Source organism: Lepidochelys kempii, chromosome 14, assembly GCF_965140265.1.
Source record: "Lepidochelys kempii isolate rLepKem1 chromosome 14, rLepKem1.hap2, whole genome shotgun sequence".
Taxonomy (NCBI): Eukaryota; Metazoa; Chordata; order Testudines; family Cheloniidae; genus Lepidochelys; species Lepidochelys kempii.
The window spans coordinates 36,582,524-36,602,455 of record NC_133269.1 but is presented as its reverse complement, the minus strand read 5'-3'; the positions used below and the strand labels follow the sequence as shown (position 1 = coordinate 36,602,455).

General features: G+C 45.1%; 2 protein-coding genes across 2 annotated transcripts in view; both read right to left on the bottom strand.

Annotated features, from left to right (window-relative positions):
* LOC140898396 (uncharacterized) overlaps positions 1-19,932 on the bottom strand; it is a 317,402-nt gene that overhangs the window by 28,757 nt on the left and 268,713 nt on the right. The gene's annotated exons all lie outside the window — the stretch shown is intronic.
* LOC140898410 (olfactory receptor 6N1-like) lies at positions 595-1,551 on the bottom strand. The gene has a single exon (XM_073312217.1). It carries the CDS (start codon positions 1,549-1,551, stop codon positions 595-597), a length of 957 nt encoding a protein of 318 aa, XP_073168318.1.

Genomic DNA, 19,932 nt, shown 5'->3' with positions numbered 1-19,932 from the left:
CCCAGCTGGGCCTGGACAGTCCCAGTGGACCTGGCGTGTGAGTCTACCTCTTTGTTTGCCCAACCTCCCTGCCTCCAAGGGCCCGGTGAGCCTGGAGCTGTCGCTTTCCCGGAGCTGGTCACAGCCGGGTGTAGCCCAGATAAGAGCTATAACGCTGTTCCTGGTGAAGTGTCCAGAGGTCACTGCTGGGGCCTGGTTGTTTGCCTCTGGCCTCTGTGAGTTCAGTGAAGATGGTTGGTTTGCAGAGGGTTATGACGGTAATATGCACAATTTCAGGGGTGGCAGATTTCCCAGGCTTACGTTTCCAACTCTGCTGCACAAGGAGTTACTATTTTTATTGTCCAAACATTTATTTTGATCAAGAATGGCTTTTCTAAAGATCTAAACAATTGGTTACAATTTTGTCTCCATTCTGCCTAGTGCCCATAACTCCATGATGGGAACATGGTTATGGCCACCTCCCTCCCTGGTCCTTCCACTGAGAAGGACAACACTGAGTGCTGAGATTTTCACTAGGACTTTTCAACTTAATTTTAATGGGGGATGATTGCTGAAATCACCCAGACAGCCTGAGGTTTTCAAAGCTAAGTTATCTCAGAGTCTTCGCACGTTTTTGCAAAAGCCACATTTACTGACTGCTTTCCTCAAAGCTTCCTTGACTTCTCTGTTTCTCAGGCTGTAGATGAGGGGGTTTACCAGGGGAGTCAGGACCGTGTAGCAAAGAGAGAAAACTTTGTTTAGGTCTCTCAGTGTATCACGTTTCGGTAGCATGTAGACAATCATTAGGGTTCCATAGAAAATTGTCACCACAATGAGGTGAGAGGAGCACGTGGAAAAGGCCTTTTGCCTCCCGGTGGTGGAAGGGATTCTCAGGATGGTAGTGATGATGCACATGTAGGATGTCAGGGTTAGTAGGAATGGAGGCAGGGTGAATACACAGGCTAGTATGAAATCCATCAATATGACCTGGTGGGTGTCACTGCAGGAGAGCTCTATCAGTGGGAGGGCATCACAATAGAAATGGTCAATTTCATTTGGGCCACAGAATATTAACTGTGATAGGAATAAGACCAAGATGGTAATAGCCAAAAAACCATTTAACCAGGAGCCAGCAGCCAACTGGAAGGAAAACCTGATATTCATAAGAGTTGAATAGTGCAGGGGTTTACATATCGCTAAATACCGATCATAAGACATCGCTGCTAGGAGATAGCATTCTGTACCTGCCAGAGACCCAAAGAAATACAGTTGTGTGATGCAGCCACTGACTGAGATGGTTTTCTCCCCAGTCAGGAGACTGGCCAGCATCTGGGGCACGATGGCTGAGGTGTAGCAGGTCTCTACGCAGGACAAATTCCCCAGGAAGAAGTACATGGGGCTGTGAAGATGCTGGTCAGCCACAACGAGCACCACAATGAGGGTGTTCCCAGCCACGGTTGCCATGTAGATCACTAGGAACATCAGGAAGAGAAGAATTTGCAGGTCAGGGAGATCCCCGAATCCCAGGAGGAAGAATTCAGTGATGGCTGTTTGGTTTCTGCAGTCTGCCATTGGTTGAGTCTAGGAACAATAAATCTGTGCGACTGAATTGGAAGGACACAGAGTTAAAAGTTAATCAAATCTTGTGAATTAATTCCATAAATATTCAGAAAATCCCTCCCTCTCCTGGTTACAGGCTGAAATTTTAAGGCTAAGTTTAGATTTCAGAGCAAAGTGCTAGGAAACTGAGTCCGAGGACAGAACATTGCTCTGATGGGGAAGAGGGTGTTCGACACGGATATCAGTGATTACTATAAAAGCCCATTTATCTGGTAGCCACATACTGATATGACAGATCAGATCATTTCTCTGTCTATCATATCCTTTCTAGTGACATACCAGAGCTTAACAAAGATGCTTAAATGCTGTATTTCACTTCTGGCAATGGCCAGAATCATTCCATGTCTTAAGAGTCAAAATCAAACATCAACTAAAATCTTGGACTGAGATTTTTCAATGTGGTCTAGAGTTCTTAGGCAACGTCCTGCTGTTAGATTTCTTTCCATTAATTCTAACAATATATACTGGTATATTCAGCATTTCAGTGCCCTGTAGGAGAAGGAATAATTTTCACCCCCTCACAAGAGATCAGTTCATGCCATAAATTATGAAGTGGAGTAAATTCTCCCTTAGTGCCTGTGGTGGTGATGGGAACATGTTGAGGGACTGGCAGTGCCTTTTCTGATTCCCAACAGTAGCTATGTAGCAGTCATAAAATACAGCTCTTTGGAGGGTGGATCTTAAGAAGGTGCAAAACCAGGCTGATGTACAACCCTAACTGGGAAATGACCCTCCCCACTTCATAATGAGTGTGAGATGATAATACAGGAAAGGCACTGGGTGAAAAAAAATGCTTTCCCTAAACTCAAAGTCTAGAAACAATCTGGCATGTGTGATCCGGGCTAGTAAGACTCTATCACCACTCGCCACCCCATTGAAAATTCATGGAAGACCGGAGACATACCAGAAGACTGGAAAAGGGCAAATATAGTACCCATCTATAAAAAGGGAAATAAGGACAACCCAGGGAATTACAGACCAGTCAGCTTAACTTCTGTACCCGGAAAGGTAATGGAGCAAATAATTAAGCAATCAGTTTGCAAACAGCTAGAAGATAATGAGGTGATAAGTAACAGTCAGCATGGATTTGTCAAGAACAAAGCATGTCAAACCAACCTGATAGCTTTCTTTGACAGGGTAACAAGCCTTGTGGATGGCGGGAAGCGGTAGATGTGGTATATCTTGACTTTAGTAAGGCTTTTGATACTGTCTCTCATGACCTTCTCATAAACAAACTAGGGAAATACAACCTAGATGGAGCTACTCTAAGGTGGGTGCATAACTGGTTGGAAAACCATTCCCAGAGAGTCGTTATCAGTGGTTCACAGTCATGCTGGAAGGGCATAATGAGTGGGGTCCCACAGGGATATGTTTTGGGTCGGGTTCTGTTCAATATCTTCATCAACAATTTAGATAATGGCATAGAGAGTACACTTATAAAGTTTGCGGACAATACCAAGCTGGGAGGGGTTGTGAGTGTTTTGGAGGATAGGATTAAAATTCAAAATGATCTGGACAAACTGAAGAAATGGTCTGAAGTAAATAGGATGAAATTCAATAAGGACAAATGCAACATACTCCACTTAGGAAGGAACAATCAGTTGCACACATACCAAATGGGAAATGAGTGCAGAAGGAAGAAGTACTGTGGAAAGGGATCTGGGGGTCATTGTGGATCACAAGCTAAATATGAGTCAACAGTGTAACACTGTTGCAAAAAAAGCAAATATAATTCTGGGATGTATTAGCAGGTGTGTTGTAGGCAAGACACGAGAAGTAATTCTTCCACTCCTGGGCACCACATTTCAGGAAAGATGTGGACAAATTGGAGAAAGTTCAGAGAAGAGTAACAAATACGATTAAAGGTCAAAACCTGGGTTTGACCCACATCCCAATCCTGACTCTGTCTTTGGCTCTGACCCTCAGCTTAACTCTGACTCTGATTTTTGCTTGACCCTCAGCTTGACCCTGACACTGGCTCTGACTCCTGGCTTCAGTTCTGGGATCCCAAGCTCCTGCCACTAGTCCTGCCTACCTTTGCCAAGGATTCTGGAAGTTTTCCTGGACCACCCCTCACACTTGTACAAGGCCAGCCCTGTGGGACATGGAGGCAGTGGGTCACCCCCTACCCAGCATGTTGCAAGGGGCACTAAACACACCTGAACAGGTTGACAGCCCTCGGAGAGAACTTCCCATGGTGCGAACACAATTGGGCAGCTTTGACCAACACTCCGTGAAGTAGTTGGGTTACATCCTGTCTCCGAGGGCCTCAAAATGGACCCCAGGAAGGTGAACGCTGTTCGGACCTGGGTGGCACCCCTGGAACATCAAGGAGCTGCAGTGCTTCCTTGGGTTTGCTAATTTTTATAGGCACTTCATGCCTGGGTTTTCAGACCAGATAGCCCCATTGACAGTGCTCCTCCCCAAACACGCCTCTTTCACCTACTCTCCGGAGGCTCAACAGGTGTTCAACCAGCTCAAGATGTCCTTCACCAGTGCTCCAGTCTTGATCCATCCTGACCCAATGCGGGCCTTTGTCAGTGAGACTGATGCATCTAATGTTGCAATTGGGACCATACTTCCCCCAGAATCAGGCCCCCAACAGCACCTGTTCCCTTGTGCTTATTATTCTCGGAAACTCACACCCAGCAGAACAAAATTATGAGATTTTAGATACGGAGCTTCTAGCAATCAAAGCCACCTTCGGGGAATGGCGCCACCACCTTGAAGGTGCCCAACACCCAATACAGGTATACACAGATCCTAAAATCTTGGACTATCTCCGTAGGGCAAAGGCGCTGAACCAAAGACAGCTTCAGTGGGCCCTGTTGTTCACACACTTTTATTTTACCATCACCTGTCACCAGAACAAGGCAGCCAATGCCCTGTCCTGAAAAGGGGAATACCTCCCTGACCATACCCAGCTGCTGTGCATCCTCAAGCCCTATATTTTCCTGGATGCTCTATTCCCCAAGACCACTTCCTCCTTTAGTTAGTAAGAAGGCGCCCCTCAGCACCTTCAGACACCCTATCTAGACTCTAGGTGATTATTACTGTGGATTTGATAGTCAAGCTTCCCTTATCTGCCAAGCATACCATCATCCTCCTAGAAGAGCCTGTCTGGGCAGCACCCCTAGAAGAGATGATGTAAGACCTAGTGGGTCTATAGGACTACCAGGCAACAAACATCCCCACATTGCTACCTGTAATTTGATTATTCCTTGCAACACACAATCTGCAGTGGTTTAACACCAGGGGAAGTTCCGCCTCATGTGATCTGACTGACAGTGGTCTTAGCTATCCCTGATTGGCTCCTTGATCCTATATAAAGCGATGGGGTGTGAAAGGAAGTGTCCAGGCTCTGGTTGAAGAAAGGCTGTTTCAGTGGTGACTGTGGGGTGCTGGCTCGGTGGCTGGCTGGGCAGAGTGAGATGGATGAGAGAAATGAAACTGAAACCAGGCTAGACCATGAGTACAGGGAAAGCATTGATGAAGACTGGATGCCAGCAAGGAAAAAGAAAAGGGGAGATTCTCTGCACCCAGAAGAAGGACCAGCAAATAGGAGGGCAGGAAAGGGAAATGGGGGGAAATTACCTAACAGTAAAATCCGTAGATAAGGACATAAAGATAGGAGATATCAACCCCCTGAGAATGGCAGAGGGGATCAAAAAAGTGCTGGAGACAGAGCAAGAGCTAAGATGGTACCTGCTGGAGACTCATTAGTGGAATGTAAAAACAAAGACCAAGTAGGGACACTCCTTAAGACAAAGGTGCTAAGTAAAATACAAATAAGTTGTCAGCTACCCAAATTCCTCACAGAAACAAGATGGGTAGAATCTGGGGTGCCAAATGAAATTTCAGGAAAGAAAGCAAGGAATAGGTGGAGATAAGGTGATAAGTGCTAAGTGGCTAATTAGCAGAAGAGGCGTTGATAGCAAGTGCTTGACAGCTGTGCTGGTCACATTTTAAGGGAGGGATGTGACCAGATAGTCCAGAATATCAGAGTAACTTTAGGGTATCAAAGTCCTATAGTCCTCTTTCTGTGAGATGCTACAGCGGCCAGAGATTTGGTCATGTTGCAAATAATTCCAATGGGAAAATAAAGTGCAGTAAGTGTGGAGGTGACCATTCACAGGATGACTGTGAGGAAGGGACAGAGCAAAAATGTTGCAACTGTGGGGGAAACACAGCTCAGAATATGCAAGCTGTACTGAGGGGAGCAAGCTAGAGAAACTACAAGAAACCCAAGTTGCTAATAACATGTCCTGTGCAGAAGCTGTTAGGAGATACCTAAAAGAGAACCTGATGTGAGGAAAGGCAATAGCCTGTGTCATAAATATAAAGGGAAGGGTAAACCCCTTTGAAATCCCTCCTGGCCAGGGGAAAGCTCCTCTCACCTGTAAAGGGTTAAGAAGCTAAAGGTAACCTCGCTGGCACCTGACCAAAATGACCAATGAGGAGACAAGATACTTTCAAAAGCTGGGAGGAGGGAGAGAAACAAAGGGTCTGTGTCTGTCTGTATGCTGGTTTTCTGCCAGGTATAGACCAGGAATGGAGTCTTAGAACTTTTAGTAAGTAATCTAGCTAGGTATGTGTTAGATTATGATTTCTTTAAATGGCTGAGAAAAGAATTGTGCTGAGTAGAATAACTATTTCTGTCTGTGTATCTTTTTTGTAACTTAAGGTTTTGCCTAGAGGGGTTCTCTATGTTTTTGAATCTAATTACCCTGTAAGATATCTACCATCCTGATTTTACAGGGGGGATTTCTTTATTTCTATTTACTTCTATTTTTTATTAAAAGTCTTCTTGTAAAAAACTGAATGCTTTTTCATTGTTCTCAGATCCAAGGGTTTGGGTCTGTGGTCACCTATGCAAATTGGTGAGGCTTTTTATCCAACATTTCCCAGGAAAGGGGGGGTGCAAGTGTTGGGAGGATTGTTCATTGTTCTTAAGATCCAAGGGTCTGGGTCTGTAGTCACCTAGGCAAATTGGTGAGGCTTTTTACCAAACCTTGTCCAGGAAGTGGGGTGCAAGGTTTTGGGAAGTATTTTGGGGGGAAGGACGCGTCCAAACAGCTCTTCCCCAGTAACCAGTATTAGTTTGGTGGTGGTAGCGGCCAGTCCAAGGACAACGGGTGGAATATTTTGTACCTTGGGGAAGTTTTGACCTAAGCTGGTAAAGATAAGCTTAGGAGGTTTTTCATGCAGGTCCCCACATCTGTACCCTAGAGTTCAGAGTGGGGGAGGAACCTTGACATGGTGGCATAGTGGTGGGATTAACCTGAAATCATTTTGAGATCCAGTTGAGATTTTTTGAACTAGAAATACAGATTTTAAAAAGGATTTTTTTTTTCCTGTGGAAAGGAAGTCCAGAAAGCAGCTTTGAAACTGAAAGCAGCTGCTTGTTCTCTGTTTTGTGGCCAAGCAGAGACAAAAGGGGATTATCTTGTGAATTGCAGGTTTTCTTTGCCTGGAGGCAGGGTACTTAACTCCTGCAGGGAAATTCACAGTCTTCCAACCCAGAGGTTTTTTTTTCTTTTCTTCCTAAAAGTAAATAGGGGGTGTGTGTTCTACCCATTTGCTTTTTCTTTGGGCTGGGTAAACAGGTTTCCAAGTAGTTGGAGGTTTTTTGCTTTAATTTGGGCCCAGAGCAGAGACAAGGGAATTGTCTTTTTCTGTAGGCTGACAGTCACTATCAGAGAATAGGTATTCTATTCCAGCACAGCAAAATTTTACAGCCAAGTTTTGTTTGTTTATTTCTAAACCTCGGGTGTAAAGTTAGTTAAAAACAGAGAGGTTAGAATGACCAAATCCTCAGCTCGACTACAGCTGGAATTAGCCAAATTTCAGGCTGAGGAAAAACAAAGGGAACATGAAAGACAGCTAGAACTCATGCGGCTGGAGAAGGAGGTACAGGAGGCTGCCCACAAGAGGGAAATGGAGGCAAGGAAGCATGTGGAGGAAGAAAAGGAAAAAGAGAGGAAGCATGTGGAGGAGATGGAGAGGATAAAGGCCCAGCAGAATATACCAACAAACCCTAGCAATCCTTCTCCAGGTACCACTTCCCATCCCAGAAAGTTCCCCACCTACAAGGCAGGTGATGATACTGAGGCCTTCTTAGAAAACTTCGAAAGGGCCTGCCTTGGGTACAACATCTCTACTGACCAATACATGGTAGAGCTGAGGCCGCAGCTCAGTGGACCCTTAGCTGAGGTGGCAGCTGAAATGCCTAAAGAACACATGAACAAGTATGAACTGTTTAAATCCAAGGCGAGAGTCAGAATGGGGATAACACCCGAGCAGTCTCGTCGGAGGTTCAGAGCCCTAAGGTGGAACCCAGACATGTCATTTACCCAACATGCCTACCACATTGTGAAACATTGGGATGCCTGGATATCAGGAGCAAGTGTTGACTCTCCAGTAAATTTGCCCTTCCTAATGCAAATGGAACAATTCTTAGAGGGTGTTCCTGAGGAAATAGAAAGATACATCCTAGATGGGAAACCCAAAACCGTAATCGAGGCAGGAGAGATTGGAGCCAGATGGGTGGAGGTGGCAGAGAAGAAGAAAACTGGTCGCAGTTGGAGCGGAGACCAGAAGGGACCACCCCAGACCACACCGTATTACCGGGGGCCGCCCAAAGCCCCACCTACCTCCCAAAGAACCCTCCAGACCCCTTATCGTCCCACCACCCTGTTCTCCAGCAACCCACCTCGCCCCAGTGACCCGTCAGCTGGACGATGTTTTAAATGTAACGAGCTGGGGCATGTAAAGGCCAACTGCCCCAAGAACCCCAACAGATTACAGTTCATTGCACCGGAATCACACCAGAGGTCCACAGGCCCAGATACCTCCCAGATACCCTTGGAGCGGAGGGAAACTGTGAGTGTGGGCGGGAAGAAGGTCACCGCGTGGAGGGACACCGGAGCACAAGTGTCAGCTATCCATGCTTCCTTAGTGGACCCCAATTTAATCAACCCAGAGATCCAAGTGACGATTCAACCCTTCAAGTCCAACTCTTTCAATTTGCCTACAGCCAAGTTGCCTGTCCAGTACAAGGGCTGGTCAGGAATGTGGACTTTTGCAGTCTATGATGATTATCCCATCCCCATGCTGTTGGGGGAAGACTTGGCCAATCATGTGAGGCAGGCCAAGAGGGTGGGAACGGTCACCCGCAGCCAGGCTAAACAAGCCGTGAGGCCTAGCTCTGTTCCGGAAACTTCTATCAGGACCCGGTCAGAGGTGATGGACCCGGACCCCAGGCCAATGTCTGCAACAGCAGTAGTGGATCCAGTCCCAGAGACCCAGACGGAACCAGTCCCAGAACCGGAACCAGATGAACAACCAACACCAGACCCCGTGTCAGCACTGAATCCAGTACTTGCAACCTCAACACCAGAGGGCCCCACTGAACCTGAACTGGCAGCAGCCGATAACCCTACACAAGAGGCTCAGCCGGAGCCTGAATCCCAACATAGTGCACCAGCGGAGAGCGGTTCACAGTCAACAGAAACAGCTCCATCCCCTATATCGCTTCCAGAGGGACCAAGCCTAGGTCCACAATCCCATGAGGAACTGATGTCTCCAGCATCAAGGGAACAGTTCCAGACCGAACAGGAAGCAGATGAAAGCCTCCAGAGAGCTTGAACGGCGGCACGGAGCAACCCACCGCCTCTCAGCTCTTCTAATCGATCCAGGTTTGTTATAGAAAGAGGACTTTTATACAAGGAAACTCTTTCTGGTGGACACCAGGAAGACTGGCATCCTCAGAGACAGTTGGTAGTTCCAACTAAATACCGGGCCAAGCTCTTGAGCTTAGCCTACGATCACCCTAGTGGCCATGCTGGGGTGAACAGGACCAAAGACCGTTTGAGGGGGTCATTCCACTGGGAGGGAATGGGCAAGGATGTTTCTACCTATGTCCAGTCTTGTGAGGTGTGCCAAAGAGTGGGAAAACCCCAAGACCAGGTCAAAGCCCCTCTCCAGCCACTCCCCATCATTGAAGTTCCATTTCAGCGAGTAGCTGTGGATATTCTGGGTCCTTTTCCGAAAAAGACACCCAGAGGAAAGCAGTACATACTGACTTTCATGGATTTTGCCACCCGATGGCCGGAAGCAGTAGCTCTAAGCAACACCAGGGCTAAAAGTGTGTGCCAGGCACTAGCAGACATTTTTGCCAGGGTAGGTTGGCCCTCCGACATCCTCACAGATGCAGGGACTAATTTCCTGGCAGGAACTATGAAAAACCTTTGGGAAGCTCATGGGGTAAATCACTTGGTTGCCACTCCTTACCATCATCAAACAAATGGCATGGTGGAGAAGTTTAATGGAACTTTGGGGGCCATGATACGTAAATTCGTAAATGAGCACTCCAATGATTGGGACCTAGTGTTGCAGCAGTTGCTCTTTGCCTACAGAGCTGTACCACATCCCAGTTTAGGGTTTTCCCCATTTGAACTTGTATATGGCCGTGAAGTTAAGGGGCCATTGCAGTTGGTGAAGCAGCAATGGGAGGGATTTACACCTTCTCCAGGAACTAATATTCTGGACTTTGTAACCAACCTACAAAACACCCTCCGAACCTCTTTAGCCCTTGCTAAAGAAAACTTACAGGATGCTCAAAAAGAGCAAAAAGTCTGGTATGATAAACATGCCAGAGAGCGTTCCTTCAAAGTAGGGGACCAGGTCATGGTCTTAAAGGCGCTCCAGGCCCATAAAATGGAAGCATCGTGGGAAGGGCCATTCATGGTCCAGGAGCGCCTGGGAGCTGTTAATTATCTCATAGCATTCCCCACCTCCAACCAGAAGCCTAAGGTGTACCATATTAATTCTCTAAAGCCCTTTTATTCCAGAGAATTAAAGGTTTGTCAGTTTACAGCCCAGGGAGGAGACGACGCTGAGTGGCCCAAAGGTGTCTACTATGAAGGGAAATGTGCTGGTGGTGTGGAAGAGGTGAACCTCTCCATGACCCTTGGGCGTATGCAGCGACAGCAGATCCAGGAGCTGTGCACTAGCTACGCGCCAACGTTCTCAGCCACCCCAGGACTGACTGAACGGGCATACCACTCCATTGACACAGGTAATGCTCACCCAATTAGGGTCCAACCTTACCGGGTGTCTCCTCAAGCTAAAACTGCTATAGAACGGGAGATCCAGGATATGTTACAGATGGGTGTAATCCGCCCCTCTGAAAGTGCATGGGCATCTCCAGTGGTTCTAGTTCCCAAACCAGATGGGGAAATACGTTTTTGCGTGGACTACCATAAGCTAAATGCTGTAACTCGCCCAGACAACTATCCAATGCCACGCACAGATGAACTAATAGAGAAACTGGGACGGGCCCAGTTCATCTCTACCTTGGACTTAACCAAGGGGTACTGGCAGGTATAGCAAGATGAATCTGCCAAGGAAAGGTCAGCCTTCATCACACATCTCGGGCTGTATGAATTTAATGTACTCCCTTTCGGGCGGCGAAATGCACCCGCCACTTTCCAAAGACTTGTAGATGGTCTCCTAGCGGGATTAGGAGAATATGCAGTCGCCTACCTTGACGATGTGGCCATATTTTCGGATTCCTGGGCAGACCACCTAGAACATCTACACAAAGTCCTTGAGCGCATAAGGGAGGCAGGACTAACTGTTAAGGCTAAGAAGTGTCAAATAGGCCTGAACAGAGTGACTTACCTTGGACACCAGGTGGGTCAAGGAACTATCAGCCCCCTACAGGCCAAAGTGGATGCTATCCAAAAGTGGCCTGTCCCAAAGTCAAAGAAACAGGTTCAATCCTTCTTAGGCTTGGCCGGTTATTACAGACGATTTGTACCGCACTACAGCCAAATCGCTGCCCCACTGACAGACCTAACCAAAAAGAAACAGCCAAATGCTGTTCAGTGGACTGAAAAGTGTCAGAAGGCCTTTAACAAGCTTAAAGCGACACTCATGTCTGACCCTGTACTAAGGGCCCCCAGACTTTGACAAACCGTTCCTAGTAACCACAGATGCGTCCGAGCGTGGTGTGGGAGCAGTTTTAATGCAGAAAGGACCTGATCAAGAATTCCACCCTGTAGTGTTTCTCAGCAAAAAACTGTCTGAGAGGGAAAGCAACTGGTCAGTCACTGAAAAAGAATGTTACGCCATTGTCTATGCTCTGGAAAAGCTACGCCCATATGTTTGGGGACGGCGTTTCCACCTGCAAACCGACCATGCTGCACTGAAGTGGCTTCACACCGTCAAGGAAACTAACAAAAAACTTCTTCGGTGGAGTTTAGCTCTCCAAGATTTTGATTTCGACATCCAACACATCTCAGGAGCTTCTAACAAAGTGGCTGATGCACTCTCCCGTGAAAGTTTCCCAGAATCAACTGGTTAAAATCGTCCTTGAGATGTGGAAAATATTGTTAGTCTTTATGTACTTGGTAGTATATTTAGAGATGCATGTGTCTTATTAACTCTGTCTTTCCTAGAGCTCCTGGAAGAAATCCCAGCCAGTGTTTCACCCTAGCTGAGATTTGGGGGGCGTGTCATAAATATAAAGGGAAGGGTAAACCCCTTTGAAATCCCTCCTGGCCAGGGGAAAGCTCCTCTCACCTGTAAAGGGTTAAGAAGCTAAAGGTAACCTCGCTGGCACCTGACCAAAATGACCAATGAGGAGACAAGATACTTTCAAAAGCTGGGAGGAGGGAGAGAAACAAAGGGTCTGTGTCTGTCTGTATGCTGGTTTTCTGCCAGGTATAGACCAGGAATGGAGTCTTAGAACTTTTAGTAAGTAATCTAGCTAGGTATGTGTTAGATTATGATTTCTTTAAATGGCTGAGAAAAGAATTGTGCTGAATAGAATAACTATTTCTGTCTGTGTATCTTTTTTGTAACTTAAGGTTTTGCCTAGAGGGGTTCTCTATGTTTTTGAATCTAATTACCCTGTGAGATATCTACCATCCTGATTTTACAGGGGGGATTTCTTTATTTCTATTTACTTCTATTTTTTATTAAAAGTCTTCTTGTAAGAAACTGAATGCTTTTTCATTGTTCTCAGATCCAAGGGTTTGGGTCTGTGGTCACCTATGCAAATTGGTGAGGCTTTTTATCCAACATTTCCCAGGAAAGGGGGGGTGCAAGTGTTGGGAGGATTGTTCATTGTTCTTAAGATCCAAGGGTCTGGGTCTGTAGTCACCTAGGCAAATTGGTGAGGCTTTTTACCAAACCTTGTCCAGGAAGTGGGGTGCAAGGTTTTGGGAAGTATTTTGGGGGGAAGGACGCGTCCAAACAGCTCTTCCCCAGTAACCAGTATTAGTTTGGTGGTGGTAGCGGCCAGTCCAAGGATAACGGGTGGAATATTTTGTACCTTGGGGAAGTTTTGACCTAAGCTGGTAAAGATAAGCTTAGGAGGTTTTTCATGCAGGTCCCCACATCTGTACCCTAGAGTTCAGAGTGGGGGAGGAACCTTGACAGCCTGCAACAAATTAATGGGAGGGAATGAATAACGTTGGGATGAAAAGAGATTCATTGCAGTAATGGTTGATGTAATCAATTGTAGTTCTCAAACAGGAAAGAAAACAGAAAATGAGAATTATAATTAAAGCTGCAGCCTAGCAACCTGTCAGTGGAACAACTTCAGACTTTCCTCAGTGAAACTACTATGGACGGTCAGAAACAGATTTTCAGCTTGAATGCCCACAGCTTAATAGCACATGGGTAGGAATTAAAGACCAATATTTTTGATATGAAAACAAAGCCTGATCTAATATGCATACAAGACTTGGCTAATAGAAAAATGAGACTATAAAATCCCAGGATATGGTCTATATGGACATCATAGAGAAATGGAAAAGGTGGGGATGGATACCCTTTTACTAAGGAGAACCTGAAGTACCTTGAAGTAGAGATTAGAAAGCTAAATATCAAGGATAATGCTATTGAGATACCAATACAAAACAATTCTACATCTCTAAGACTTTATCATGTTTATTACCCATGCAGGAAACTAGAGGCTATGGACCTGAAAGAATTCATTGCAAGTGTCACATGCCCACTCATTGTCTGTGGTGATCTGAATAGTCACAACCGATTGCAGGGAAGTAAGAAAAACATGGAAAATGTTCAGAGCAAATCTTTGAAGAGAATAATTTAGCAATAAGTGATGGAGCACCTACCAGGTTCAGTACAGCTGATGGAAGCTTCTCATGTCTGGATCTGGGACCATAGGGAGTGAATGCAGCTGTGAAATTGACAGAGGGGTGGGAATGGCTAGTGACCAGGTCCTGACATTAATTACATCTCAAGGAAAAGGATATCCCCACTTGGAATCTTAAAAAAGCAAACTGGAAAAATCTTTGGAAAGAGAAGTGAGCAATATGTGAGTAAGTAATGTATCTGTGAAGATATTGAGGAATTCTGTAGTAATATTAATAAAGGAATCATAAAGACAGCCAGCCTAGCTATTCCTAGGATGCCAACACTGCCTGAAGATGGGGAAGTGTACCATGGTGGAACAGGGAATATGAAATGGTAATTAGGGAAAGGAATAAGTCATATAAGACAGCAAAAAATCCTTAAATAATGGACTTAATGAAATATAAAAAAGTAAGGTAGTTTCACAAAGGGCTATAAAAAGGGCAAAAAGAGAGAGCTGGACACCATAACATGGGGAAGTAAGTAAAAATACCAATACAGCAAAGATTATATATAAACAAACTAGGGAAATGAATGGAATAAAGAGTAAGAGTCACGTAACACCAAGTCTTCCAGTTGCGGGGCATGGAGTAATAAGCTCTAACAAAAGAAAAACAGAAACTCTGGCCACCATGTTTCAAAAAGTCAGTAATGATAAATATCAGCGGTTACAAATTAGGGAGAAGAAAAGAACATTAAGGATAATTATGAGATGAAGAGGTGGGATGGGAGAAGGATGTGGATATTTTAAATGTAAACTTTAGTGTGGCTTAAGTAAAACCATGGAAAGCATAGTAAGGGAGAGGACAGTAGCACACCTAGAAAGAAGAAGGTTTATAGATAAAACACAGGTGGGCTCCAGTAAGGTGGGAGTGTGATTGACCATGTTGTCAGGATAGAGACAGAAGCACAAAAAAGCATGAGAATCATAGAATTCATTATACTAATATTCCTGGACATAGAAAAAGCCTACAATGTGTTCTGGAGAGAGGAACTACTTCATGAAGTGGTCTCAATGGGTAACATAGGAAGAATGTACAGATGGATAAGGAACTTCTTAGGCAAAAGAACAAGTCCAATTAGGGAAAGCTTTCTCCAGCGTATAGTAAATTGCAAGTGAAACTCCACAGAGCAGTGTAGTTACGCCAGCCCTCTTTAACATCATGATAAATGATCGCCCTGAAGAGATGAGGATAGGAGTAGGGATCATGTCTGCTGACTGTGCCATATGGATCAAAAGCAGAAACCTTGAAAGTGCCACCAAAAGAATGATGATGCACTTAAGAGAAGTGCAGAATGGGGAAGAGGTGGGGCTTCAAATTCTCATAGACAAAACTAAGGGAATGATCCTCACAACATGGAAAAGCCAAAAAGATGTAAAGTTATAGCTATATGACCAATAGATAAATATACTGACATTACAAATTCTTAGGTGTGATATTTGATAACAAGCTCACTTGGAGGGAGCATATTGAAAATATTAGATAAGTGCAAAAGTCAAATGCCTTTGGAACATCCTGGGGAGTGGGTATGAAAATGGTGGCAATGCTATACAGAGCACTAATTAGACTAGTTATTGAGTATGGATGCCCGGCCTTTGGGTCAGCAATGAATACAAATCCGAACTAGATTATATCCACACACACGCATTGCATATCAGGTGGTGACTTCATTACTGTATCTCTGTACTACAGATATACGCATTTCCATCAGCTGCTGCTAATTCTTAGAACGAAGCTCCCAGACTTAACCTTTTTGGGCCAAAGTATGAGATAATAGTGAAGATAGCACTAAGCTAACCGGTTTGGACAAAAACTCAACATACCCCATGTAAATAGGGTACAGAAGTGGATAGCTGATCTTCATGAAAAGAAGGGATTGAAAGAGACCAAAATGTATAGCTATGGGAAAATACTCTATCATTAGAAAATCACCCCCGGTCGGGAAAGACATGGAATTATATAATGAAATCAATAAAAAAATGATAGACAAGATGTCACAATTATATTGATTTGCTATAAGTGGGGACACTATTGACAAATACATACAGAGGGTTCCAAAGAGGAAAGAACAGAGTGGGAACAGCTTCCTGTGTGCCCTCACTCGGATTCAAGAAAGCTGTATGGCTAACTTTGTATCCGTCTTTATGGCTGAGATACACAGGGATTATGCTAGCACTAAATCGTGCTTTAGATGTGTGGCCAGCTGCTGTGGCCATCCTGTCTGACTCTTTATCAGGGCTGCAGCAGGCAACTTACAGTGGTGAGTCTGACAGCAGAAATGATTTTCTTAATGATATATTACTGCTAACAGCCAGACTGGTGGAACTGGATATAACCAACATTATCACATGGATCCTGGTGCAGACAGGGATAGCAGGCAACGAATTGGCTGGCAAAAAGTGTTATTAATCATAAACAAGTTGACCTCGGGATCCCCTTAAGCAAACTGGCATTTAAACACCTAATCAAAAGTGAGCTAAGGAAGGAATGGCAAGAACTGTAAGCAAATGAAATGAAGGGGAAAAAAATTCCTGATTCTGCCTCCGGCTCTGATCCTCAGCTTGACTCTTGACCCTGATACTGACTCTGACCCCTGGCTTCAGTTCCGGGATCTCCAGCTCCTAACACTTGTCCTACCTATCTTTGCCCAGCATCCTGACAAAGACGATGTATCGTAAAAATGAATACAGATACTTCCCACATTCTTCACAGAAGGTGAATCTTAAATTGCTCATGCTTAATTACTCAAGCACTTTAATACCCCGGTTCGGAAGGTGATATATAAATGCAAAGCAGCAGCAGTTTGGAATTGGGTGCTCACCTCTATTCATAGGACAGCTCACACTGGAGTCGATGAACTCATTTCTCAGGGTTTGAGACCAGGTGGGTGAGGTAATACCTTTTATTGGACCAGCTTCTGCTGGTGAGAGACATGTTTTCAACACACAGAGCTCTTCAGGGTTTGGCAGACAAGACTCCAGTTCCACTGAGGTTCTTGTCTTTCATCATTCTGCAGAAATGGGACTTTCTCATAGAGACCTGCAGTTACCTGAAGGGACGGAAAATGGGCTTCCCCTTCGATTTAAAAAGTGTAAATGCTCTCTCATATTTGTATTCGCTCTTCGTGCTTTTCAAAATGGTCCCACTTTGACCTTTTTCCCACTTGGTTCATTTTGTGTCTCCAAAGCGTTATAGCTAACAATGCCCACTGTGAGTTGCAATTATACAAGTCCCATTCTACATCATGTTTTAGTCTAATGATCCTTTGTGGAAAATATTTTAGATCATGGACAAACACCAGCTTTCATTTTTGGGAGATGCCTGTCCAAGGTGATGGCCAGTTATCATGTACTTGCACCACCCCGAATTAGTATTCAAGAGATGCTGCCATCTAATGGGCATTTTTGAAAATAGTGGCCCATGTCTCACTCTTACAACATGCTGCCACCTAGCAGCCATTTTACAGTATAACTTTCCAACAGAGAACATGAAACAATTTGTTAGTCTCTAAGGTGCCACAAGTACTCCTGTTCTTTTTACCATACAGACTGTAACAAGAGTGATCAGGTAAGGTGAGCTATTACCAGCAGGAGAGCCGGGGCGGGGGGCGGGGGGACCTATTGTAGTGATAATCAAGGTGCGCCATTTCCAGCACTTTACAAGAACAGTAGGAGGGGAAATAAACATGGGGAAATAGTTTTACTTTGTGTAAGGACGCATCCACTCCCAGTCTTTATTCAAGCCTACGTTAATTGTATCCTGGGAAGAAATAGAGAAGATCAACCACTTTCTGAATGTGGGTCAGGATTATCCCCACTTTAAAGAGTGGGAAATTGAGGTGCCACGTGGGAGCGGGATTGACGTTTGGCCGAGCGTCTGAAGAATCACTACAGCCAAAATAGAAAAGCTATTAAGTGTCAGAAGAAGATGAATCATGGAATTCACAGTTCAGGGCTGACCAGCAAAGATGTTGTATATGTCATAAACCATTCTGCGCTCTGCCACCTCCCTGGTCTCAGATACAGGGGTACATCTCTTGGGCAGGGGTTAGAGAATCTTTCTCTCAGACACACAACTGTGAATAGTTTGGAAAACAAACCCTACTTATAATGTTGTTCACTGGCCCTGCTAGAAACTCCACCCTCCAACCATTGTGAACCAGGACCAGGGACACCATTCCCCTCTCCTGTCTACAGGTACCTGTGCACCTGCAGACATTGCAGCTGGCACATGCATTGGTGCAGGCTCTGTCACGGAGCTGGATGAATCACCCTGCTGGCCCACATACCCAGCATTCTCTCCCTGAGCAATCCGTCCCACTGTCTGCTCCACCTCTCTTCATCCAGGAACCTCTAGAGCAGTCTCTCTTGTTGGATTGTGTCCTTCTTCTCCTTGGCTCTTTTGGAAGCCAGGTGCTTTTGGCTTCTCTTTGCCTCTATTGGCAAACCTCCTGCACGGTCCTCGTCCTTCTGGCCCACTGCTGGCCACTTGTAGCACCCGCAGTCCCACGCAGCAGTCTTGGCCCAGCAAGTGTGCAAGTGTCTTCCAGTGGAAGGAAACAGAGGCTATATTCATTGTACTGCCTGGGGTGGGGGGAAGAATCCCCCACTTTGCTTTCTGTCTGTCCACACTGTGGAATGCTTCTAGATCACTCTTTCATAAATTCTTGTGTACTCTCCATCTCACTTCTGTCCCTGGAAGATTCACAGAGGCACAAGCAACCTGTCTGCCGAGAGTGGCCAATGCCAGGTTCTCCAGAGGGAATGAACGGAACAGGTATTCATCAAGTGATCCATCTCCCTTTGACCATTTCCAGCTTCTGGCAAACAGAGACTAAGGACACCATTCCCACCCATACTGGTTAATAGCCATTGATGGACCTTTCCTTCATCAATTTCTAGAGTTATTTTTTGAACCCGGTTATAGTCTTGGCATTCACAACATCCCCTGGCAAAGAGTTTCATGGGTTGACTGAGCATCGACCTCTTGTTTTACTTTAAATCAATTACAGATAATTAAGACGCTGGATCTGACTGACGCAGGGTAGGCTGCAGTTGTGTTTTGGGGACCTTTACCAATCCTGGCTCTGACTTTGGGGAATCCCTTAATATTTTAGAACTATCAGAAAACCAAGTAATTTTCCAGGCATGTGATAGGATCGCATCAAAGTACGCAGAGGGGCTATTGAGGGCAATGGTGTGTGAACAGCACATCAATGAGTGCAATGGTTTTATGAGATACCGGGGACAAGGGGAGGGTGACCTACAAAAGCTCTCTCCACCCAAACATTTGAAAAAGTCATCCAGAATTCATGCTTCAAAAAAAAATTCCGGCTATCACCTTCCAGGAGCGGAAGGAAATCAGGACAAAAAGTAACAAACTTTTTAATTAGAATGCAGTCTTCTGCAGGCTGCAGAGTGGATTCTCTCTTACCCTCCTCCCGAGCCCGGTAATGGAGATGCCAGGATGACACAGGGCAAAAGAATGTCTGCTGCATGAAGCATCATCTAAAATCACCTTCCAAGGAGTTCAAGAGAAACCAAGATAAAATCAAGGATTCAAAATTCCTATTGTTACTGCTAGGTGGGGTAATAATTTGCTACCCAAAGAATACATCTGATGTTGTTGGTGGTGGTATTGTTTAGCTGAAAAAACAATCTCCATTAAAAAGAACCCAGCTGAAAATTTCCAACCAGCAGTAAATGTTAAATAAATTGGGTAACATTAATATTGCCTGATAAGAGACTGATTTCAAACTCATTGATTCGATCTCATCTCTGTGATTTCTCTTTCAAGGGGATAGTTGCGTGGAGGTAACAATTGAATAAGCAGTAAAGTTGGCAGCACACAGAATGTTTTTTACAGAAGAGCCCCTTTAAACCCTGGCTTAGAGTTGAACCAAGCAGCCAAAGCCTGTCTATCCTGACCTCGTTCAAGGACACACGGGAGCTGACTGGGGGTGGAACCCAAAGTTCCTGGCCTAGCTCCACACTGCTGCTGGCTGAGTATAAATGGTGTAAATGGGTGTACAGAACTTACACAGAAGACATGGGGCTGTGTTGGCATTTTATTCTTCATACTGCATTTTATCAAGCCACACCTTGTGCCGAATCCTCAGATTGGGTAAAGTGATGAAGGAGGTTACACAAGTGTGATAATATTA

Coding starts and splice junctions, on each gene's coding strand:
- LOC140898410 (XM_073312217.1), bottom strand. CDS start 1,551: ATGGCAGACTGCAGAAACCAAACAGCCATCACTGAATTCTTCCTCCTG.